Source organism: Hordeum vulgare, chromosome 7H (assembly GCF_904849725.1).
Source record: "Hordeum vulgare subsp. vulgare chromosome 7H, MorexV3_pseudomolecules_assembly, whole genome shotgun sequence".
Taxonomy (NCBI): domain Eukaryota; kingdom Viridiplantae; phylum Streptophyta; class Magnoliopsida; order Poales; family Poaceae; genus Hordeum; species Hordeum vulgare.
In genome coordinates this window covers 55,194,380-55,218,530 of record NC_058524.1, presented here as the reverse complement: position 1 = coordinate 55,218,530, position 24,151 = coordinate 55,194,380, and the positions used below count along the sequence as shown (strand labels likewise).

Here is a 24,151-nt window from a genome sequence, read left to right as displayed (position 1 = left end):
GCGCGGCTACCCCCCAGGGGCGCGCCCTGTAGGCTTTTGGCCTCCCGACAACTTCCTTGCCCCCTACTCCAAGCCTGTTGCGTGTGTCTTCTGGTTCAAAAAAATCTTTCCGGAGATTTTATTTCGTTTGGACTCTGTTTAATATTCCTTATCTGCAATATTCAAAAACGTGGAAAAACAGAAACTGGCACTAGTCTCTGGATTAATAAGTTAGTCTCAAAAATAATATAAAACAGCATATAAATGCATATAAAACATCCAAAACAGATAATATAATAGCATGGAACAATAAAAAATTATAGATACGTTTGAGACATATCACTCGCCGACGCGTGTTGTGGACTATTTGGCGTTGACCGACGCAGGCCTCTGCGCTCATCTGCGACGGAGGCTACATCGATGGTCGTCGATGGTGAAATCGGAGTCGCCCTCACGGAGGTGTGATGACGATGACGCCGGATTGCAACCTCGACGACGCTCTTCTCCTTGGCGACGTGTGCGCGTTCTTCTGTAGGTTGTCAGATCGCCATGTGTGCCTTGTTTTGCAGGCGTATTATGACGATTTTAGACCGGTTTTCCATTTATTAACCAGACAATTCTCTTCGACATTTTTAATGAATCGGACCCTAAAGAACTAGGATTCAAAAAATAAATATCCACAAATGTAACAAACGAATAAATCTCCAAAGCCCATCCAATCAGCGTCACTTGTGACGCCCGTGCACCACGTGCCTTTCTCTTCTTCCTCCCCCCACACACACTCTCTCTCTCCCCACACTCTCTGCTCTCTGCCCCCATAAAAAAATCGAGCTCCAACAAACAACCACCACCTCAACCTTCTTCTTCTTCCTTTCCCTCCCCGGATCGATTTCTTTGCCCACAGATATTCCCAAAGCATCTCCTTTCTTTCCCTGTTGCCCTCCTCCTCGGATTCCTCTTCCCCCTCCCTCCTACTCCGCACCCACCCGCCCGTATTATTCTTCTCCCCTCCCCCTCTCCGCTTTTCCTCCTCGTGCCCGATCTTCCCACCAGCACTCCACCACAGCGCCAGTTGCGCCAAGAAACGCCGGAGTGCAGGCCGGCATGCGCGCGGACGACGCCGGGAGGCCCGATTCTAGCCACGCCGGAGCGCAGAAGCCCGCCGAGCTCCCCTCGCCTCATGTGGGTACCGCACTCCGTCTCTCTCTCCCCCCTCTCTCTGCAGTGTAAGATTCGATTTCGGGAGCGCGCTTCCTTGCTAGACTAGGTGAATCTCGTCGTGCTCGGCGAACTTGATGGTTTCTGTCCCGAGCTGTGTTCCACCATGGCGCGAAAGGGGCGGATTGAGCTGGAAGAGGACATGAACCAGGCTGTGCTTGCTTTGCGCGCACGCGTTTGGTGCTCCCGTTTCTTGAAATCTGGAGGAAAGTCTCCTTGAATCGTTCAACAGGTCAGAATTCCCTGCGTTCGGTAGGAGATTTCTGGTGAGAAGTGACAGCTTGTTGTTTGTCCATCCACCGCATTTCTTCGTCGGTAGTAGTACTAGTACTAATACTACTACTCTGTAACTGTACTGGGCGTACACGCTGTGCCCAATCATTTGCTAGATAATTGTGATGATGAGATTTACTGCCACAGGCAGGGGGCAAGGTCCTAATTTCAGACCATTGTACTAGTACCTAGCAAACATGAACAATTAGTACTCCTTGTGCATTGGAGTACCTGGTACCTTTTCCTCTCCAAGGCTCAAGTGAAACAAACATGGCCCTAATGCTGTGCCGAGTGAACGACATGTTATTCTTGCAATGATCCATGTTGATTGCTCCCTTCGAAGTGCCTGCACTATGTCAGTGATAGACCTGATTGTATAATGAATGTTGCTTACTGCTGTCATGGGATGGGTTGCCATCACTACGCAAAGTGGTGCTTCATCTTTTTCATCGGAATTATTTCCTATTATTTCTGCTCTCAGTTATAGGGTTCGCCTACTTTACTTACATTCTTAGCTATGCTAATGTGTTTTTTAACATGCAGATGGAGAGTGTTTGTGAGAACACCACAACTGCCGATTTCAAGCAGAGTAACTTCAGCAATTTCCTTCCAAGTGTTAGATCAGGCGGTTGGTCAGATATTGGAAGCCGCCAGTACATGGAAGATACCCATGTGTGTATTGCCGACCTAGCTAAAAACTTTGGTTATCCAACAGTGGATAAAGAAGTTGTTTCCTTTTATGGGGTATGTACATGCTTTCTCTTTTTCACTTTTTCCTCATTTTGACACAGAAATCAACTCTATTCAAATTTACAACTAGTGTATAACCCACATTATACCTAGACCGCAATTTCCCACATGAAAAGGAAAGTTTTTTGCAGAATTGATCCATGTACCCACCCAATAGTAGAAACTCTTTAGTTGTATTTGTGTACCAGGAAACTTCTATAAAGTATGTATGGGCAGATCCTCTGTATCATCAAGAACTATCCACAGTCAATCCTATGCTTCATCCTTGAACCTTGATCTACATTCTGGCATGCCATCATCCAATAAAGTTCTCTTCACTGTTTATGCACAGAATGCAGTACACACTGTGGTTCTCTGAGTGTAATTGTTGTACTGCAGTACTTTAAGACTACAGTTCTTATTAACAGTAAGGAAGTGTAGTGACATGTGGTTACCATTTTAGCTGTTCACCGTTTATATGAATCACGAGGTATTGTGTTTTTGTAACCAAGTTTTTGCATTTCTCATTTTCTAGGTCTTTGATGGGCATGGTGGAAAAGATGCTGCCCATTTTGTTTGCGATAATCTGCCGAGGGTCATTGTGGAAGATGCCGATTTTCCTCTGGAGCTTGAGAAAGTTGTGAGCAGATCCTTTGTGCACATAGATAGTCAGTTTGCGGATAAATGCTCTCACCAGAGAGCTCTGTCGTCCGGCACAACGGCACTTACAGCAATGATTTTTGGAAGGTACTTTTCTGCCAAATATAACTGTGGTTCTCCTTTCTATATCATCTTTGATTGAGCCGGTCATTAAAACCATAAGCTGCAATACACTTCCTTTGCCTAGGAAGTCCCATTGTTCAGCATCTATGAAATGGGATGGAACACAAGGAGCATTTATATACGAACATACAATGAAAATGCATCAAAATGGCATCATGATATTGTTGAAGTTTAAACTTTATATATACTGTTTTTGAGCTGCAACCTTGAGTGTTCTGCAAACTGCAACTATGATAAACTAGAGAGATTCCGCATACTTTGAATCTTCATCCCAAGCATATGATTTATATATATGCATCCTTATTTATCCCTGGAGATAGTTCTAAAGGCATAATATTGCAAACATTTGTCCAGCATTAAGGTCATAAGCTTTTGCTGGTTTTCCATGCCTGTAAATTTCACTGCACTGGTGACTTTCCTAATAATAACCAATACTGATCGTTATTATGTCTGCTGCAGGTCCCTTCTGGTCGCGAATGCTGGTGACTGCAGAGCAGTACTTTCCCGGTGTGGCATTGCGATGGAGATGTCGATGGACCACAGGCCCTGCAGCCTCAGTGAAAAGCTGCGCGTAGAGTCTCTCGGTGGCTACGTGGACGACGGCTACCTGAACGGTCTACTAGGAGTCACCAGAGCCCTCGGCGACTGGCACCTCGAGGGAATGAAGGAGGCCAGCAGGCCCGGGGGAGGCCCCCTGAGCGCCGAGCCAGAGATCAAGCTGACCACGCTGACCAAGGACGACGAGTTCCTGGTGATCGGCAGTGACGGGCTGTGGGACGTCTTCTCGAACCAAAACGCCGTGGACTTTGCCCGGCGGCGTCTCCAGGAGCACAACGACGTGAAGCTCTGCTGCAGGGAGATCGTCGAGGAGGCGATACGACGGGGCGCCACGGACAATTTAACAGCAGTGCTGGTCTCATTCCACCTGGTGGCGCCTCCTCAGATCAGGGCGAGCCAGCCCCGCAGGGTGGCGCGGAGCATTTCGGCCGACGGGCTCAACAGCCTCAGGATACTCCTAGGGAGCCAATGACGGCGCACTTCCTTCGCCGTGACCGGGTGCCGTGCCGGTGCTTGCTGAGTTCTAATTGTATGTAGTCGTGTCGGTGCTTCACTGTTGTTGTTATGTTACCCCATTGTTGTTGAGGCAGTGGCTGTTATTCTTGTTGGTAATTAAGCCAACGAACATGTGGGCTCACGCTTGTGAGCATTTCTTAGCTGCTGGAACTAGACATGTCCTGGAGGAGAGGCTGTGTGCCTTTGTTGTACCATTATACATTTCCCTGTTTTCATCTGTAAATAAGATTGTCGGGGCCTATCAGTGCAACTGAAATTTTATATGTCTCTTGTGAGAGGAATATCCATTTGCCAAGTATAAAAATACATGTTGAGTAACGTGATTGTTTTGGAAAGCATGGATAGACTAGAATTTGTTTCTCCCTTACTTGTACTCCAAAATGATCATGTACTTTTATATATATGTCCACGGGGCTCAAGCAATACAACAACTATTCTATCAATCCCTATTCTCCTGTTCAACATGGTATCAGAGCAAGGTTCTTGACCTAGCCGCCGCTTCCGCACCGCGCGCCGCCCCCGGGGCGGTCGGAATCCATGACCGCCGTCGGGGGCCGCGCCGCCCGTACCTAGGGTTCGCTTCCCTAGAGAGTCTTTTCCCGATCTGTTGATCTAGGGTTTCTCTCCTCCGCCGGTCACTTTGATCGGCGTTTTCTTTTTGGTTTTTCCGATCTTAGATCGGATTGCGTCGCCCGCTGCCGCCGTCGACCACCGCGCCCCTACTCCGACATCGGTGCGACCCGGCTTCTCCTTCGACCTGGCGGCCTCGCGCAAACCCGGCGGCCCCTCAACGCCGTCGTTCGCGCGCCGACACGCTCGTCGATCTCCGCCGATCGTCATCGCCCTGCTCCGATCGGGACTCCTGCATTGCCCTGACCCGACGGCCACGCGCCATGCGGCTGCCCATCACAGCCGCCGTTCGCGCACCACTTTCCCGTCGATCAACACCGTCGCCTCGTACGGTCGTGCCGCCGCCTGCCTCCGGGCCGGTTGCGTCGGGCTGGCTCCCGGTTCCGGCCGCATCGGCCTCGCGTCGGGCCAGTTGCGTCGGGTCGGCTGCCATCTCCGGCCGCGCCGCTTGCCTCGGGCCGGTTGTCGCCTCGGCCGCGGCGCCTGCCTCGGGCCGGCTGCCGGCTTCTCGGCCGCCGCCACCTCGCCTCCACCGAGCGACGTCCACGACCTCGCGTACGATCGAATTAATCACCCGTCTGCCCGCGATCCGCCGCATCTATGCCTTGCGACCGACCTGGCCCGTTGGTTGCGCGCGCCTCTGCAGGCCCCGTGAAGACTGTGCCGAGTGCAGCGCGCGCCTCCATCGATCGAGCATCGGGCTGCCGCTGCGTCGCCCCATCGGGTCGCAGCGCTGCCGCCCAGTGGTTCTCCCCGCGGTTGCCCGATCCGCGCGCTACCGCCGCGTCGCTCCTTCGGGCCGCAGTGTTGCAGCCCGCGGTCTATTGCCGCCTCGAGGCCGTCCTTTGCAGGTTGTCCCCGTGGCTACACTGACCCTCGCGTTGCCGCTGCATCGCCTCATCGGGCCGTAGCGAGCGTGGCACGCAGTCCCCGCCGCCGCCCGAGACTGTCCCCGTGGCTGCACCGACCCGCGCACCATCGCTGCATCGCCCCTTCGGGGCGTAGCATTGTGGCACGCGGTCTATGCCGCCACCCCGAGGTCTTCCGTCGTCCCCGCGCGTCGACTTCCTATGGTATGCGCCGCACCGTCTCCTTCAGCGCGGTAACGCCATCGTCCGCGCTGGTCTTTGTCATGTTGTGGGCTCTTCCTCGCCTACTTCGAGCCTCGCCGCCGCGCTCCTAACCAGCCGCCGCCGCCGTCACTCTTCTTTGGCGCTGCTGCAGCTCGCTCACCCGAGTCGCACCGCTCGTCCACCTCCTTCATCTTCGTCCAGCACCAGCCGATCGTCAGCGTCACCGTCGTCTTCCCCGACCGCTTCATCTACTCCGACCACCGCGGGCAATATCGGCCCCCGCCGATTTGCACCGCAACCGTCGTAGAGTCCTTCTCTGCTAGCCTGCTCGACATGGCGTACAGGTTGTGTGTAGGTCCCCGTCTCCGCATGCCCGGTTCTGGCAACACCGACGTGTGCCTTCGTCCCCGGTGTGTTCCTAGGCCTAGCAAACCTGGAGCGACGCATCGTCAACATCGACTTCGTCCGTCTACGCATGCGCGGTGCTGGCAACACCGATGCGTGCCTTCGTTCATGATGTGTCCTCGGGCTTGGCAAACCCGGCGCGACGCGTCTCAACTACGTCTTCTTTTCGGCGCACCACTACTTCGACAACACTGCGCCCATGACTAACTCGGCGCCTCCTTGTGCCCGCGGCTCCACGGCGACTTCCTCGACACCGGCTACCCCGACTCGACATCGACCACGACGTTCTTCGCACGACTACCTCGACCACGGCTACACCACCCTACGCTCTCGGCTTCCTCGACCAACGCACAAAGGGCTGCCGCCTTGCTTGAGCAACCTCGTCGGTTTCCACTCCAGCCACAACTTCCACGATGCATCGACCGTTACGACCGTGGGGGGTTGAACGTCGGCTTACCTTCGGATTTTTCTCCAATCTCACCATCTGCGTCGTTACCGTTGTGACTACGGGGGGATGTTGAGTAACGTGATTGTTTAGGAAAGCATAGATAGACTAGAATTTGTTCCTGCCTTGACTTGTACTCCAAGATGATCATGTACTCTTATATATATGCACACGAGGCTCAAGCAATACACCAACTATTTCATCAATCCCTATTCTCCCGTTCAACAATACAAAAGAAAAAAAAGGTAAAAAAGTGAACAGAAACAAGCAAAAAAATCCTGATAAGTGGAAACTGAACTCAAACGGGCATGAAAGATAGAAGAAGAAAGCCAAACTGCAGCCGAAATCGTTGGAGCCTATGAGTGAAACTCAACTGAAATTTCATCACGCAACATACACCCGTGAATTTTTCGCGAAGTTGATGGTCTTTTTTGTGCATCTTGTCTCATGAATTTTCAGTTGTCAGGTCTCGAAACACACACACACACACACACACATAAAAAATGCGTTTTAGAACCGAACAGTGAACGGAAACGAGCAAAAATATTGCGTGATAAGTGATAAGGCCATGAAGAACAGCGCCAGATTGCACGCACGTACATCGACCAGTCCAACTTTTCTGCATGCAACTAAACAACCACAATTCAAATGGTCTCCGGACACTTTTCCGCATGCAATTAAACAACCGCGATTCAAATGGTTCCCGGACACCTTTCTGGAGGGACGCGCGAGCAAGTGCATTACCCGTTTCCTGGGAGACATGCAGGCGACTTTCCAGGAGCAGATGCCCATCATCACTTGCTTGAGAACCACTTGACAGAATTCTTAATCCAATCCTTCCCACGGCATTACGCGCCTAATCCAGGGGCCAGGCGGCGTCCTAATGAACACGGCTCCATGGTTGGGGGCAGACACACTGGTCCAAAGCGTAGCAGAGGGCTGCATAAACAATGGCCATGTTTCTGCATTGGTACTTCAGGAGGCCACACCCTCGGCTGCAGACATCAATCACTGGGCGGGCCCGGGCTGCTGCCCTTGAGGAAAGCTTTGTGTCTGTGTCAGTGTGTGGTATATATGCCCTCTCTCCAGGGTCAAATGGTTCTTCAGAGTTCAGACAACAACAGAGCCCGCAGCTGCTGCTGTTCCACTCCACCTGAGCTGGGTTTGAAGACTCCAAGCTCATCTCTTTCAAGGTCCTTAGACAGATACTAGACGTGCAAGATGGCGAAGACATGTCTGGCAATGGCTGCGGCCGCCGTGGTTCTGCTCCTGATGGTGGCGACGGCGCAGGGCATCAGGCTGGACGCGGGGAGCAAGGCGGCGGCGCTCGGCAACCCGGTGCTCAATGTAAGTGATTGCGACTGCCGTCTCCGGCGTTTCGCCACCTTCGTAGCGATGTTTATGTGGATCGGTTCTCTAAACTTGCTTTCTTTGTCTGGTTGCAGAAATCTGTGGAGAAAGGGGTGGCGATCAAGGCTGACGGTGCTGAGGGGTCATCTGGGGATGAAGCGGAGGAGGCCATATCTGAGGAGAAAGATAGGGCAGGGGGGCACAGGATGCCTGAGATCCATGTGGACTACTATGGCCCCAGGGGCCATAGCGCCAGGCACCACTGAGCGGACCATAGACCCCTGCATTCTCCATTCTTTTTCTTCCACCTCCTTCTTTAGATGGTCATGATGAGGCAGGATGCTGCTGCTGCTATGGCAAACCATGACCCAAGATGTGATTCCTTTATTTTTCATTTCCCATTTTTGCCCTGATCAAGAGGGGAAGAAACATAGCTGATGTAGAACTAACTGGTTGACGATATCATGATGAAAAAAAGACTACTAGTATAGATTACATTGACTGGTGGGCAGGCCTCATGTATGTATGGCTGAGGAGCATGGCCGGGAATGCTGCAGTTTTTCCCTGGCCAACTACTCTGCTTTGTGTATGGGCTATGATATTATTGAAACAACCTACACCAAAATGGCGCCTTTTTTCCTTTCTTTTAGCGAGGACATCGAAATGGCACCATGTCTGCTAGTAGCATAATAAGTGCCGTGGCTTTAGTATAACTGTAACTGCATATTTATTTCAGCAGTTGAAAACCGTGCACGTAAAATAGCTGATGTTACAGCAAAATTGAACTTAGCATGTACACACGCCTGGTTCCCCTAGTGCCAAAATTGAACTTAGCAAGAGAGTATCACAGATCAGGAAGCATTTTGCCTGGGAAAGGAACTTGCAGGGAGCAGACTGACAGGCTAACAAAATCACTGAAGGAACAAGAGATTGACAATTTTGTGACAATATCTTTACCCTGGTTACTGAAAGTACAGTCCGATAAGCCACGCAAAGAAGAGCAAGTCTTCATGCTGCTGGGTAACGAACTTAAAGCTGACGCTTAACAACATACCACACCTACGACTCCCATATCAAACATATAGGATAAGACTCGAAACGAAAACCGACACCAAAAATATTAAAACTGAAGTTCGATTCTTCAACGGCTGGCACGTGATTCAAACTGTCACATCCACCAGTGATCTTTAAAAGTGATAAACGTACTAAACTCATCACGTTAGGGGAATCATCTAAACTTGATATAATCGGCTCACTTTTATTACTATAAACATTTTAGCGATGGCCAAATAACAGAAACACTTCGTTGAATGACGTGTTGTTAAAGAAAACAGCTGTGTCGCCCCCCTTCAAGACACACGGGGCCCTGCTTCACTTGCTTCAGCCACCGCCACAACACTTGCCACCGCTAAAAGAAGCAAACAGTTCTGAAGAATGAGTCCCTAGGATAAGAATTTCATTGCGCAACTTCATGATTTTCTTAAGGGGAACTTAACATATGTTGGTGAATTGAACACATCATCGAAACCATACATAAAGGGTTAAAGCAAACATTATATACCTGGTGGATTGTTGAAGCTCATGTAGAGAAAGAGGTTCTCAAATATTTCCTGCTCAATTGTGCCCCTATTTGGCTTACTCGACAACTTTCTCAACCCCAGGGACTTGAGATCAATTCGCAATGCACCAAGATATGTGATCGCAAGGATGATATCGGTGCCCTCCACACATCCAACCAACTTAAATGAATATGAGGTCTTGGGATTGCCAATGGGGACAAGTGTCTTCAGGTCCATTTCTCTGATTTGGATTCATGACACTACTCCATCAAGACTGACCTCCATCGACCAAATAAGGCATTGCGATGATGTAGGCTCCAAGGGTTCCAACGCCGCCGATATCAATAGAGGCCGGTCACTACTAGAATAACTGTAGCTGCCGACGATATGAATAGCTGCCGACACTCCCAGGTCTCCGATGAGTATACTGAGGCCAGCACAAGCCTCTTATCAATGCCGATAAAAGCAACAACCACGAAAAATGGGCCCAAGTTGCAGGCAGTGTGGTTGCAGCCATTGGCTGCACAGAGCACCGTGGCCGAATAGTTTGGGCGGTCGATGTCAGGGACGACGATGTTGTGCAGCTCCGTTCTGCTCCCAGACACGGGATCCCAGACGACCATCTTCGAGTTGACATCCTCCACCACCTCCTTCAGCTTCTCTTCCTCCTCGTGCTCGTCTTCCAGTCAACGTGGGGGGCGAGAGGAGAGAGAACGAAGGGATTGAGGAGGGTGAGAGTGGAAGGGACGAGACCCGCCTGATCAGAGCAACCTGGTGTCAGTTGATCATCAATTTTTTTTTATGAGATATACGGCCTAGAATGAAAAACATGTCTTCCCCTTTTCGTTTTATTTCAGATTTGTTTTCAGCAGATTTTTTTCTTTCTTGTCTTTCAGGTGTAAAGTAAAATTTGTTCGAAATCTTGTAATTTGTTCTCTGAAGTTTCGGGGTTATTTGCATCACATTCAATATTGTTTTTTAGGGGGATTTTCAATACCCGTATCATACATAGAGTGGTATCATGAGAAATGCATGGGAGCTCTCGGGTGGCACATACCCCTATACGAATATAGTGTCCATTCTACCTCTGTGTTTGGTTTCGCGAGGAATGGATGTGTATCCGCGATGAAGAAAATACAGACTGACATACGATCCATCCAAACAGTTTTTCTATACGTGGGAATTCTTTGACATTTTTTTACCAAGAATACCCCGGGCATCCATTCCTCACAAAATTAAACACGAGAGTAGAATGGCACCAATGTTTGATATCCCAAAATTTTAGTGTTTAAAAACAATTTCCTAGTCTTTTTTATATACTATATTCATATAGGGGTGTGTGGCACCTAAGAGCCATAAATCATCATCCGTGGTATCATTAAATATATTCTTGATCTTGACATGTCTCTTTGGTTTCTTTCATGGATATCTCCCGCCCTTGTTCAAATACAAATTTAATTTGAGTTTGTGCACAAATCTTTGGTTTCCCACTTGATATACTTTTCTCGAAAATTATTTCTTCAGAAATTTATATACTAATTAACAAGCCATTCATAACAAGGCGATTGTGATTTACAATGAGAGTGTTGTTTCTCGTAAGAAAAAGGACAAGCACAATAGGCCGACTAGTGAGTTACTTGTTAAGCTCGCAAAACTAGGTTTATTTCAACCCAAACGGCCAATCACCCAAGTACCTCGCCTCAAATACTCATCGGTTCATCTTAGTCTCTGGTCCTAGGCACCCATCGATTGATTTATCGTTCCTGGCGCCACCTCTTTGGTCCCTCTTGTCCTCATGATCCCCTCTACCGACCGCTCCTTCTATGTCCTGTTAATGGCAATCTTGTCCCACCCCGTGATCACCCAGAACCTCATAACCACAATCACCGACTCACCGTACCCGTAGCCCATAGCCCATAGCAGAAGGGAAGCGGCAACCAAGCACATGAAGAGTAGTGCATGGACAATAGATTTTTTGTACTCGTTTTGATTATGTCATGCATGAGCGTTCATAATATTTTGCATTTTTAATCATCTCTTAAATTGTATAGGTAACATGGTAATGATGCGCATATAGTCAAATTCGATGTATGCATGCTTTGTTGTTCACTTCAATAATGAGTTAAATGTCTCAACTTGCAAGTTTCACAAGTAAAACCAAGTTGATATATATTTGAACTTGTTATGCATATGAGCCGAGTCAACCCTAAATCATTACCTTGACAACTTGTATGGAGTCCACCGGCCAGAGTCAACTCGAGTAAATGAGAAATTCTCGAGTTAGACGAATCCATCGGAGCCGAGTCAACTCAAATTAGACGAATCCATCGGGCCGAGTCAACTCAACTGAAGCCGAGTTGAAGACTTTAAGTAGTATTGCCTCTTAGTTGAACTCTTTCAACATCCTTGCTCACATACCAGGTGACGAACATTGCTTACCAGGAACCAGATGATGGCAATAACAAAAGGCATCAGGATGGATGGGCAATATAAGGATGGATGTAGAGAGCAGGACAAAAGGCATCAGCAACAAAGGTGCTCAATATAAGTAGTTGCAACTCTCATTTACTGTCTTTGTGAACCACTTGTTTAACTCGTCTCCTTCCTTGGATCGGTTACAAAGATGTGTGGACAAACATATAATTGATGTACATATGTACTCCCTTCGTCCCAAAATTCTTGTCTTAGGTTTGTCTAAAAATGAATGTATCTAAATACTAAAGCGTGACTAGATACATTCATAACTAGATAAATCTAAGACAAGAATTTTGGGATGGAGGAAGTATTAATTAACTGACTCCTTGCACATTCCGATATATAAAAGTTATACAGATTGGTGGTGAGCAGGCTCATGTATGGCTGAGGAGGATGGCCGAAAATGCTGCAGTTCTTCTCGGCAAGTGTCTAGGATAACTGTATTATCGAAACTACTACACTGAAACGATACTAGCTTATTCTTCGGGGACGTTGAAATGGTATAACTAGAACTGCGGGCCCTGCCATATAAAAAACTTGCTTGTAAAATAGCTTATGTTGCAGCAAATTTGAACGATCATAAGTTAATTACACACTCCTTGTCCGAGTGGGCAGTAGCTATTTCATCTCACGAAACAGGAAGCGTTCTGCCACGCAAAGGAAGTTGCAGGGCCCAAGTTAACAAAATGACTGAAGGATTAAGATTTTGACAATATTGCGACCATATCTTTCCCAGGATACTGAAAGTACAGTTTGATATGCCACACAGAATAGAGCAAGCATGCTGGATAACCAGCTTACAGCTGACGCTTAACGAGATATTACCAAAGCTAAGACGAACTCTCGTATCAAATACTACAGGATAAGGCAGCATTCTCGTAACAGATTCATCCAGAAAATCATCACGGCAAGTGTTAGGGAAGCACACAGATGTCAATGCACAAAGCAAGTTCTACCTATCATAGTGTTGTATCTAACCACCAGAAACTGTATGTTATCAAGAATAAAATAAATCTCTCGATCAGTGTCCAATAATACAAAGTCCAATAAAATAAAATATACAAGAATGAATCAAATAATAATCAAAAAATAGAAGTAAATAAAATCATCTCATGGCAACCCCTCTCGGTTTGTTGGACAAAACTGTCTATAATTAACAAAACCAGGGGTATTTCCACAGTGTTTAGTCAATTATATTATCTGGTTGTGCAACAATCCCCGTGTAGCCAGCTGACTAAGTAAAGAAACTAATTTAGGTTAGGGATTTGGATTTGGCGAGCGCCTTGTCAGCATTGGCCATTCTTGAGTCGAAGGCGTGCATCTCCTCGTATTGCCGGTCTTTCACCTACACATCAAGAATAATAACAATTAATCTTCTAATGAAACATGTTATGTTACCTTAATCAATTAGTGCTATGTAATGTCAATATTTGGTACTACAAAAAATTGAAATGTACATATATACATACCTTTGCCCTACTTCCTTGCTTATCTCCGTTGCCCTGCGTGCCGATGGAGGAACACAAAAATAATTAGAAGAGAGTATCCCAGAGCATGCCATGCATGGAAGATGCTTCATATGTAATATGTTCATGCTTTAACTGAATTTTACTACTCCTTGTAGGTTGTAGTGTGTAGTAAGTTGCTTAAACCATTTTTTATGTACTATATGAATTTGTGCTAGATAAATACTACGTCAGCACGTTTTAATTATCGGTGCTCAGTCAAGAAGACACAGCAGTCTGGCAGGGGCTAAATGCCTTGAGCATCCCTTTCGGGACCAAATTGGGAGATTGCTATTTTCTGGTTTTGGTTTTCTTGCCTAGATTTCTTCCATTCATATGATCACTTGATCAAATAATGTTTTCCGCTCTCTTCTTCTAAATCAATGAATGCCAGCATCATGCTGGGTCTTCCCTACATGGTGAAAATTCAATATATTTTTGCGAAACATCTTTCCAAATAAACATGCTTTAAGCTGTAACCGTACATAATATATTTCTTGCAGAAAAAGGGGGTGCAATTGAATCAACACGTAGATGGGCTCCTGGCAAGCAGTCGATGAAGTTACGTTACCTGATCTCTGAGTGTGGGGACTCCATGATGGACTACATATTGAGCGTCAACGACGCCGACTTGCTCTTCAGGGTCCTGCCAGTTCAAAGAGAAAAAAGGAAATAGTTAACGGTTTTCCAAGCGAGTTTCTGTATAACTTGATCAAAATGTTGCGTGTATCTATGGTTAAGTCATGTTGTGTGTACATCGACGCATCTCCAGAAATTGAAGTCGAGCCCCCATCCATGAATCAGGTCATTCTGCAAATCAAAATTTAATCCGTTTCTTCGTTTCAGTTCGAGAGAAAATCCTATTAATGACCAATCAAGCTTAGCTTATGTACCTGGATCATATGCCACACGCATCTCCAAGCATCCCTGGAGAAGACTGGCGCCATCACCTCCACGAACCTGCCCATGCATGCATATGCTTCTTCATCCTTTTGACACTACAAAGATCACACAAGGTGAAGAAGGAACTTGTGTTGATGATGATCAATTACCCGCTGCACGGCCGCTTGTGCACGTCGGGGCACCGCCTTCCCCCTGCATCCGTCCTGTGCCGTTCACGCATGCCAAATTAATTGATCATACTAGTATATATCAAGAAGATTGATTCTGTGCATGATCAGTGCCTGCTTTTGCTTACTTGTGCATCTCGCCGGCATCTCTCTTGACGGAGACGTCGTACGCCTTCTTCCCCTTGGTCGCGTCCAGCCCCGGCTGCGAGATCTCCAGCCCGTGCTTCCTCACGATGTCAATGTACCTGCAGCCGTCCACAAGATGATCACATTTCAGAGCCAGGTTCAGAAAACAGCAAACCGAATAGATGATCGACGATGATCCTACGCTTCGGCGGTGAAGTTCTCGACGCCGAGGTCCTCGTCCCACAGGAACACGTAGTCATACGGCGCCAAGATGCTCGGGTGAAGGAACCTCTTGGCGAACCACCTTCATCGATCATCATTCAGACATTCCAGGTCAGAAAGTCTGAAGATTGTTCTTTGGACTGACTGAAAAAGAGAATGTTGGAGACAGACAGACAGACACGGTGCCCTCACCATTTGGTCTGCTTCATGGCGCTGACGTGGACGGCCTCCTTCGACCAATGGAACTCTTCATCCCACTCCGTCGTGCGGCCGTCGTAGTGGAACAGGACAACGTCGAAGTTGTCCGAGAACTGCGTTATGTGTTGTGCAGTGTCATATGACCGTTATGTAAAGAACCTGCTACTCTTTGCCCGAGACAGCATGATCAAAGTGCAGAAACCACTTGTTGGTTGGTTTCTTCTTACCTTTTGAACGGTTGCATTGACATTGGCTCTCTCCGTGTACCCTGCCGCCATTGCCAGGAGGTACTTGCGAACCGGCGCGTCCTGCGCATCGCAAACGGAAACAAGTTATTCAGTGTAGAAAAACTTGGGCACAATAACATGAGTTCAGGGTTGAGAGAAGCCAAGAAAGACCTTATTTGGGGATCCCCACAGCCGGCGCAGGTGAAGATCGGACTCCGAAACCACGATGCCCGGCGGTAACCTCTCTGCTCCTTCAGGTTTCCTTGCAACATTTCCAATCTGCAGAAGGGTAGATTTATTTAGATCATCTGCAAACATGTAGTGTAATTTCTTCATAAATTTTAACCTGCATCATTTTAGAAAATCAGGACTGTATGTATGCAATGTACCCCTGAAGTGCTACTGCTGTTCCAGAATGGGGACCACAGTCTGCCCAGGAAGCTGGAGCGTGCAGAACCACCGCCACTCCAAGGCAGTACGCCACACTGAAGCTGCACACATTTGTTTGCCCAGACCCAGATCAATCTTACCATGATGTGAAGTTAGATATAAAGCCAATACCAAGATAAGAACAACCTTGGGCGTGATCGATACCGGGAAAGAAAACCCGAGGACGAACCCCAACAACACAAAGGCCAACGCCGACAGAAACGGGACTATTCTCATCCTCACTGCATACATTACTCACGATGCAAATTTCAAGGCAGAACACGAATATATATGAAACGAGATTCTCACTCTGCAACGCGGATACTTACAAGATCGATATCGATCGATGACGACCTCTGCTTCTGGTCCGGGATAGGAAGGGCAGGAAGAGGAGAGAGATAGATGTGCGATTTATGCCATGACATTATAGAATCTACCACCCGACGACGACGACTCTGCAGCGCGTGTCTTTGATCCCAAGGAAAATGGTAGAGTACGGAGGTGGAAAAGATCAGTAGCCTGCCTTAGACTTGCATCCAGAGCATATGCGCAGCGTAGTTGACTTCCCTGAAAAAGCAGTCCTGGTTGGATCATATGGAAGCTAAGCTGGTGAAGAAAGCATCAGCTCATATGTGGCATGCTATGGAGCTTGCCTGGTTTGGGAGCCGGTGACAGACAGAATTGGTGACAGACCAATGGCTGTGTAATTTACACATTGGTTCCCGCAAAAAGTAGAAGTAACATCGGCGCCGAGGATCCTGCCTCTGATTTGGGCAACCTGAGCAGCAGGCGGTGTCTGCTATTTTCATTGATCTTTGTCCAGCAACAGCTCATCGCCAACATCACCATCATTTTCCCTGATCACTTCATCTACTCCGACGACCATGGTTGACATGGACACCTTATACCCCACATCGACTGACACCACAATTGTCGTCGAGTCCACCTTTGTTGGCTCCTCCTACATGGCATACAACTCCTGCACGTCCCCGTATACGCATGCCTGGTGCCGGCAACACCAACGTGTGCCTTCGTCCATGACGTGTCCCCAGACCCCAGGTCTGAGCCTCGTGCGGCGCCTTGTCAATATCGACTTCTTCAGTCTACACATTCCCGGGGTTGGCGACATTGACGCGTGCCTTCTTCCACGACTTGTCCTCGGGCTTGGCAAAACAGATGCGTCCCCTCGCCTACTTTATCTTCATCCTAGCGCATCACTGTGCCCATGACTAACACGGTGCCCCCTGTGTCCGTGGCTCCATAAAGACTACCTAGACACTGACAACCCCCGACTCGATAATGACCACGGGGTCCCTCGCATGGCTACCTCAAACAGGGCTACACCATCCTATGCTCTTGACTATCTTGACAATGGCACAAAGGGCTTCCGCCTTGCTTGAGCAACCTCGTCGGTCTCCAGTCTAGCAGACTATGTGGGGATGGCCTACCTTCGGATTCTTCTATAGTCTCATCGTATGTGTCATTATCATTGTGACATTGTGAGTGCAGGGGAAGTTGGGCAATGTGATTATTTAGGAAACATAGGATACACTAGGATTTGTTCTAGCTTGTCTTGTACTCCAAAATGGTCATGTAATATTATATATATCCCCACGAAACTCAAGCAATAAACATTGATTCCACCATTCCCCTCTCTATTCCTTCTACAGTGATCCTCAGGTAGCTCTTTTTTTATATTCAGATCTTTTGGCAAGGAGAATGCTTTTGAAGCTCATAACTAATCATGTATAAAAGGATAAATAATATTTAGCACATATCAACCAACCACTCAAATGATATTGGGCATGCTTATGTTATTATGGGTTGTGTAGTTGATGCAAGATATTTTAGGATTTCTTGGCCAAACTCTATTAATTTTGGTCATCTTTTTTTTATGTTTCCTCTCGATTGAGTTGCTTTGGTCTTTGTTATTTTCAATAGAAACACTCCCTTTATTTTTTCATAAATCAACTTCCTTGGATTAAGTGGCGATCTTCCATGTTGGTCCATAACCATTCTCAAGTTGCAACCATTCTATCGTTGATGATTTAGTAAACTTTGGCATGATCAATAAATATATTTTTGTTAGGCTGATTCTACTCACAAGGAGAAACATTTTGAGATCCATAAACAATACTTTATTCTTATTATGCATAGTACCAATAGAAAAAAATTATATGCACATTTTTTAATCATATAAAGGACCATACAAGAAAAGAAAATCATACCAAACTCTACTTTTTGCCAGAGATATCCAACTCAACTATGATATGGGTTTATATTCTGTGCAAGGTGAGATCCCAATTTGATGTGATTTTCTACGTTGCTACTGGCAACGTATGTGTTGTTAACTAATGTGTGCAGACGGGATAGACATTATATACTCTAAACTCTATTTTGGTTAAAGGATTTGTTGTATCATAAAAATGAGTATTTGATCTTTACAATATGAAAAATGATTCCTAGATTAGGCATTTCCTTTTTTTGCTCATATTTATGTGCTTGTGGTGGTAAGGGATGATGATTTGAGTTGGGCATATATTATAAATACCCACCATGACTTAGTTTACCTAATGAACAATTATCATATGTTATCTAAAAAAATAATAGAGTCTATAGTCATACACGAGTTTCAGATTTAGGGTGTTCTTATATAGAAGTGGTGTACTTGTGTTATTTAACCGACGTGTCCATATGGGATTGTGATTATATGTTTCTAAGTCTTTCATCATTGTAATTGTCGAGCATCATGTTAAAAATGACATTTTACAATATATATTCATGTAGAGCTCTAGATTTTGGATGCTTTTCTATGTTTGTAATTGTCCATATATGCCATTAATGGAGCATTATGTGGCCACGAGTTTACTCTTTGTTTTAGTTCAATGACAAGATGCACATGCATCTATTATAAAAAACTTGATTTACCATAATTTCAAATGAATCTCATATCAAGTTGTTATTGTTGTTCATACTCATTCATCTATAAGATGCATAACATCTGAACAAGAAAATAAAAATATTTGACTATAACAAAAACACTATGCCACAAATAGATATAAAAGTTTGAATTTTCCAATTCATTGAAATTATAATTCCAGGTTCATATTACTTCGCTCTTAAGATGTCGAACAAGTCAACAAGGAAAATAAAAAATATTTGACTATAACCCAAACACAATGCGACACATCGATAAGGAAATATCTTCATGTCCAATACATATAACATCAAACATGTTTATTATTGCCTTGAATGGACTTAGTAAACAGTCCAAATGATTACAAATTTCCAAATGGAAATGGAACGACTTTATTTTAACATAGCACTAAAATGGTTGTGCTGACTAGCGTCTAGCTAGAGGAAGATTTCTGCGGCGCATTAACACATCCATCATTTCCCATGGAAGACTGTCCTACATCAACACCATTATAGCCCAAGTAAGCACCCATATCTACAAATCCATTGTAGAATGGTTGCTCTGGTGGAGCATGGCCCCATGATTCATAGCCAAATGGTCCATCAATGGTAAAATCTATGCCACCAGAGTAGGACAATAGTGGAGAGGCCTCCAAATTGTACCCAGTTGTAGAGTTAGGTTTTAGATTGTTCTGTGGGTTCACTAGGTTACAAGGACTTACATAGTCCTTGACCGTTATATCTTGTGGTGGAGGTAGCTCATGTGCTTGATTAGGTGTTGTTTGTATCTCGGTATCCAACTGTGGCACTGAAGCAGATGGTGACGAGTGGATCATTGCTGGCACCTGAGGAAAATGTGGTGCCACAGTGTGTCTTGGTGATGACGGTAGTGGATACAAACACACTTGATATTGTGGAAGATGATGAGACCACATTGAGTGCACCGATGAAGGGATAGTCTTCATGCGATCCGATGGTACACAACTTGACGGTAGCATGTTTTGTATCATGCTTGCACCACCTGTCATGGATTTACGGCCATGACGCAATGGTGGCAACCGGTGCCCAATGTTATCATGGACACGAGAGATTTCATTGGATAGATTCTCGAGATCTTCAAGGTCAAGGTCTTCTTCCTTCGAGAAGATAAGGTTTGCTGTCATACCTGGGAACTCCTCTTGGACCTTTTTCATATGCTCGATAGAGAGTTGGTTTTCCTTATACTCTCTCATGCAATTAAGATCTAGACGAGCCACCTCACTTTGTAGCTGTGCAATTCTAGTAGTTGTTGCCTCATCGGCAAGTAGAATTTCTAGTGGTGCTCCTGATAGGAAAGCATCAGCAATGGGGTTAGCAGATGGCGTACCAAAGGAATGCATCTTCTCAGTTTCCGTCTCAAGGACGACAGCAACCCTAGCACCGGTCACAACAGAAAGATCAGCAGCACTCTTGAACAAGCCGCCGCGCCGCTTGAAGAACGTGACATCACGCTCTTTGTCATCTTCGACGTAAGCGATAACTGACCGCCTATCCTTCCTCGGCATACTAAATGCTATAACGACAAAGAAACTTACCACTAGAAATAGGAGGCACAAGGATCTAAAAACTGACTGAGATTTACCTATGTTGTTGACTAGTGACATATTGGTGGGAGATATGTGGAGATGTCATCCATTTATATAGAAGGGAATAGTTCAGAGCGCCTCAAGGACCCGAAATAGTGTACATTATCCAAAAGAAAGTTTTACTAATAATACAAAAGTTTCATCTCACTATGCATATGTTGGGACCACTTGTCATGGACATATATGCAATGGTGTACGCGATGTTTTTTGTGATCATGATACGTTTGCATAATAAGGATGATATTAAAAGTTCATCCTTATCCATACATCCAAATTTAGTAGCAATTGATATAGTGCCATTTTTGTTAGTGCTAGATCATGTAAAGCCTTAATAAGCATTAAAATATATACAAATTTATGAACATATACTAGTTTTGTATAGAATTGATTGTTAGACAAATATCCATATATGAGTACATTGACATCGTTCTTTCGAATCGCTGCATATGTGTCTATATGTGTGCATTTATATCCTTATTTAGAACGATTAAAACACTTCCAAAAAAATTATAAAATTAGAACCATTAAACCATTGATGTGTGAACACATCCACATCCTCACCCTTTAGCATTGTATAATTAATGAGGAGTTAAATCCAACTAAGTTATATTTCTATGAATAACGGTAAAATGCTTTTTATTATTAATTGCGTTCAACAATTTAATGATTACAATGATTAAATATACATCATTTAGTGAGAACATTTTTTACATAAAAAATATCTAATAGTAATATTTTCTCTTGTACTAGTCGTTGAATCCATACTATGTTGTGAAACAATGGAACTTGCTTTGGGACTTGTGTGTTTTTACTATAAAATGAGTTGTTCTCTCCATCTGAGTTTATAGGTCTGAATTTCAAAATACCATGGGCCATGGTTGTAGCGGGAAAGTTGGGCTCTTACCAGGGTTACAAAATGGGCCAACTGACTTGCTCACTTTCGTAGCTCAAATTATTTTGGGACCCTCGAGAATCTTCTATGTACCAACAATTATGTTTTTAGAAGATTTAGCATGTGTGTAGTACTACTCTCCTTCGTCTCTTTTAATTCTTAACTAGATGACACCCCACACATTGTGTAGAATTTTCAACAACACATTTTAATGCGTTTTGATTATACGGAACATGGATATTTGAAGTAAAATAAGTGAACTAAGATTAAAAATACATAAGATTTACTATGTTTTTTATTTTATAGTTGTCAAATATTTAGCATAGTAGAATGGCAATCATAGTTCATGTTTGAATGTTGAGTTGGCTTTTATCCTATGCATATTTGCATTGTTGTGGTGGGCCTTTTTCTTAATGCATGTGGAAGGATTGATTTAAAACCACTTACAATGCACTAATGCTTGTTGCATGGTAGAGTACTCATGCGTACATCGGATGGATGCGAGTGGATCAGTCTAGTAAATCTAATGGTTACAATAATTTTGATGATGGTGAAGCATGCATGTTGAGATAATTTGAGGTAGTGGGTAAAAATCTCTTAGGAATATTGTCACATCCCTGACACCTTAAGCAAGTTAGCTTGTGCTCATGTTTTCTTTGCATTGCATCTAGGAAACTATCAACAAGAAGAAAGTAAGTGGTGAAGGAAAATTCAACAAACCCTAGCCACTTCTCAAAATAAAGGAAAATTCAACTAGTTAAAATCTATGAACCCAAAATGGCCTCAAGAAAAGTTCAACTTTTCTGATAATTCTTGGAAACAAATAATCAATAAAGGAAACCATTTATTTTATACTTTAGGCATTTTAAATAAATGCAAAAAGCTACTGGTTTCAAGTTTTAAATTTGAAATCAGAAACTTTAAACTTTCAAAAATGTTGAAAACTTTAGGAATGGTTGGAAATATTCCAACAAGTATTCTGGTGTGTTTAAAATAGCTTTTACAAACTATTTGGGAGCTGAAATAAATAGCAAGTTAATGAAATAGCAAAACAGAAACAAATCAGAAAAAAACAAAAGAGAAAGAAAGAGGAAACCTTACCTGTCGCTCACCTGGCCCGGCCCAACTGCTCCTGTCGTCTTCCTCCTTGCCAGTAGAAGTAGGAGGTGGCCGCCGCGTCGCCGCGCGCCTCCACGCAGCTCCCTGGCTGCCTGGCCGCCGCTTCGCGCTGGCAAGCTTGGGAATATCCACCCCGAGCCCGACCCTATCCATTCCCCAGCTCCAATTTCCCCCCTCCTCTCGGATCTCTCCTCCCTCTTTCTGCCGCCATTGCCACGAGCTCGAGCTCGAGCCGCCACGCCTCTAGCCACAGGAACCTCCATCCGAGTAGTCTAGCAGCTTCGCCTCGTCGAGCTGGTTCTCTCTGCAATGACCGAAGTCTCCCCGAGCTCTGCAACGTCCCCAACGCCATCGTCTTCAACCTTCAGTTGCCGGCAAATCGACGGTGAAACGCCGGCAACAGCCCTTCCCCGAGCCGTCTAAGCCCTGCTCTGCACTCCCCGTGAGCCTGCGGTCATTTCCCCTCTCTTTCCCCTCGGATCCGTGCCCCCTAGCCACTGGACCATCGAACCCGTACTCCGGCAGCTGCCCCGGCTCGTTGCCGGCTTACTCGGGCCACCTATAGCTCTCCCTGAGGCCAGCGTTGGATGTGGTCGAGCCTGGAGATCACTCCAGTGCTCTCAGCATCTTGTTCCGAGCACCACAACACGTTCTAGCATGTCTCCGGCGAGGTTCTGCCACGGATCTGGTCGCCGCCGGCCAGGCTCCGGCGAGGGCCGACGTGGCCAGCCTAATCCAGAAGTTTAAAGCCTAAGCACTCACTGACAGTGGGCCCAAGGCCAAGTCAAACCCACTTAGGGGCTGGTCAGCGCGGGATTAGCCCCTGAGAGGCTGACCAATGGGTCCCCCCTGTCAGGTTTGACCTGATCAGGTCAGTTGACCTGCTGATGTCAGGCTGACGCAATAAATGGATTTTCCAGTATAGAAATAATTCCAGAAATGTTTAAAACTTCAAAAAATTCATAGAAATTAATCTGTAACTCCAATGAAAATAATTTATATATGAAAAAGTATCAGAAAAATTCAAGGAATCTGAATATGCCATTTTCAAACATGTTTGAAAATGTTACAAAACCCAAACATGTAGATTAATGAATAAGTCAATTCTTATAAATACTTTATAAATGGAATATGGAAAATATTTAAATTTTACCATGATTGACATGATCAAATACTATCTTAATTACAAACCAGCAACCTAACATGTCATCCCATGCATGTTAAAAGCAAGTTGATCTGAGCATCAGGTCGAATCAATTAACACAGTATCCGAGAATACCTCGTTTGAAGTGATATTTGAATTTGATTCAAATTAACTTCAAACCTAATACATGCTAGCTATATTAGTTTATCACCTTGCATTCTCATTCCATGCTCATGCATCATCTTGTTTGCATATGATTGTTATTGATTGTTGTCATTCCTTTCGGTAGGCTCCGCTCCCCCGGATTCCATCGAATATCCGTATGACAGATATTGTCACTCCTCTGAGCAACAAGGCAAGCAACCATTTTTGATCATCCCGATAAATCCCATGTTCTTGCTCCTGCACTTACTTATTGCATTAGGATCAAATGCTTCAAATGCTTTTGCCACGTTAGTTGAACCCACTTCCTTTGCATGACCTATCCTTGTCACAGCAAATAGCCGAACCTTGCAACCTAGCATACCTGGTAGTTGCTTGAGCCATGATGTGTCTTATCCTGCTATGCATGCTATGCTTAGAGTTGTGTATGGTCTGTCATCTGGGAGATGAACAGAATTGTGAGAATGTGTTCGGTAAGCAAAGGTTGTGTGTTGAACCTGATTTGGTAAAGGTACCGGTGAAA

The 24,151-nt window shown here is 45.4% G+C and overlaps 3 protein-coding genes across 4 annotated transcripts; 1 reads left to right on the top strand and 2 right to left on the bottom strand.

The window, feature by feature from the left end:
* Positions 1–786: 786 nt before the first annotated feature.
* Positions 787–4,374, top strand: LOC123410781 (probable protein phosphatase 2C 54). Of its 2 annotated transcripts, none has more exons than XM_045103718.1 (4): positions 787–1,161; positions 2,014–2,214; positions 2,735–2,946; positions 3,442–4,374. In XM_045103718.1, exons 1-4 carry the CDS (start codon positions 1,084–1,086, stop codon positions 4,010–4,012), a joined length of 1,062 nt encoding a protein of 353 aa, XP_044959653.1. In that variant the 5' UTR covers positions 787–1,083; the 3' UTR covers positions 4,013–4,374. The 2 variants fall into 2 exon arrangements, with proteins under 2 accessions (XP_044959653.1, XP_044959655.1); XM_045103720.1 differs by having other exon boundaries at positions 1,145–1,165.
* An 8,437-nt stretch (positions 4,375–12,811) lies between these two features.
* Positions 12,812–16,179, bottom strand: LOC123411070. Its single transcript, XM_045103992.1, has 14 exons — positions 16,100–16,179; positions 15,918–16,012; positions 15,731–15,832; positions 15,513–15,620; positions 15,342–15,422; positions 15,109–15,227; positions 14,897–14,998; positions 14,697–14,813; positions 14,551–14,604; positions 14,392–14,458; positions 14,255–14,308; positions 14,070–14,144; positions 13,463–13,495; positions 12,812–13,338 (listed from the first exon to the last, which is right to left on the bottom strand). Exons 2-14 carry the CDS (start codon positions 16,005–16,007, stop codon positions 13,246–13,248), a joined length of 1,095 nt encoding a protein of 364 aa, XP_044959927.1. The 5' UTR covers positions 16,008–16,012; positions 16,100–16,179; the 3' UTR covers positions 12,812–13,245.
* A 2,844-nt stretch (positions 16,180–19,023) lies between these two features.
* Positions 19,024–20,312, bottom strand: LOC123413000 (agamous-like MADS-box protein MADS3). The gene has a single exon (XM_045105947.1). It carries the CDS (start codon positions 20,228–20,230, stop codon positions 19,121–19,123), a length of 1,110 nt encoding a protein of 369 aa, XP_044961882.1. The 5' UTR covers positions 20,231–20,312; the 3' UTR covers positions 19,024–19,120.
* Positions 20,313–24,151: the final 3,839 nt, after the last annotated feature.

What these genes read in the sequence shown, in the direction of transcription:
- LOC123411070 (XM_045103992.1), bottom strand. Translation starts at nt 16,007, where the DNA reads ATGAGAATAGTCCCGTTTCTGTCGGCGTTGGCCTTTGTGTTGTTGGGG. An exon ending in CGGTATCGATCACGCCCAAG is followed by an intron (nt 15,833 to 15,917) that starts GTTGTTCTTATC and finishes AAATGTGTGCAG; the next exon opens with CTTCAGTGTGGCGTACTGCC. An exon ending in GATGCCGGCGAGATGCACAA is followed by an intron (nt 14,605 to 14,696) that starts GTAAGCAAAAGC and finishes TGAACGGCACAG; the next exon opens with GACGGATGCAGGGGGAAGGC.
- LOC123413000 (XM_045105947.1), bottom strand. Translation starts at nt 20,230, where the DNA reads ATGCCGAGGAAGGATAGGCGGTCAGTTATCGCTTACGTCGAAGATGAC.
- LOC123410781 (XM_045103718.1), top strand. Translation starts at nt 1,084, where the DNA reads ATGCGCGCGGACGACGCCGGGAGGCCCGATTCTAGCCACGCCGGAGCG. An exon ending in CCGAGCTCCCCTCGCCTCAT is followed by an intron (nt 1,162 to 2,013) that starts GTGGGTACCGCA and finishes TTTAACATGCAG; the next exon opens with ATGGAGAGTGTTTGTGAGAA. An exon ending in ACAGCAATGATTTTTGGAAG is followed by an intron (nt 2,947 to 3,441) that starts GTACTTTTCTGC and finishes TGTCTGCTGCAG; the next exon opens with GTCCCTTCTGGTCGCGAATG.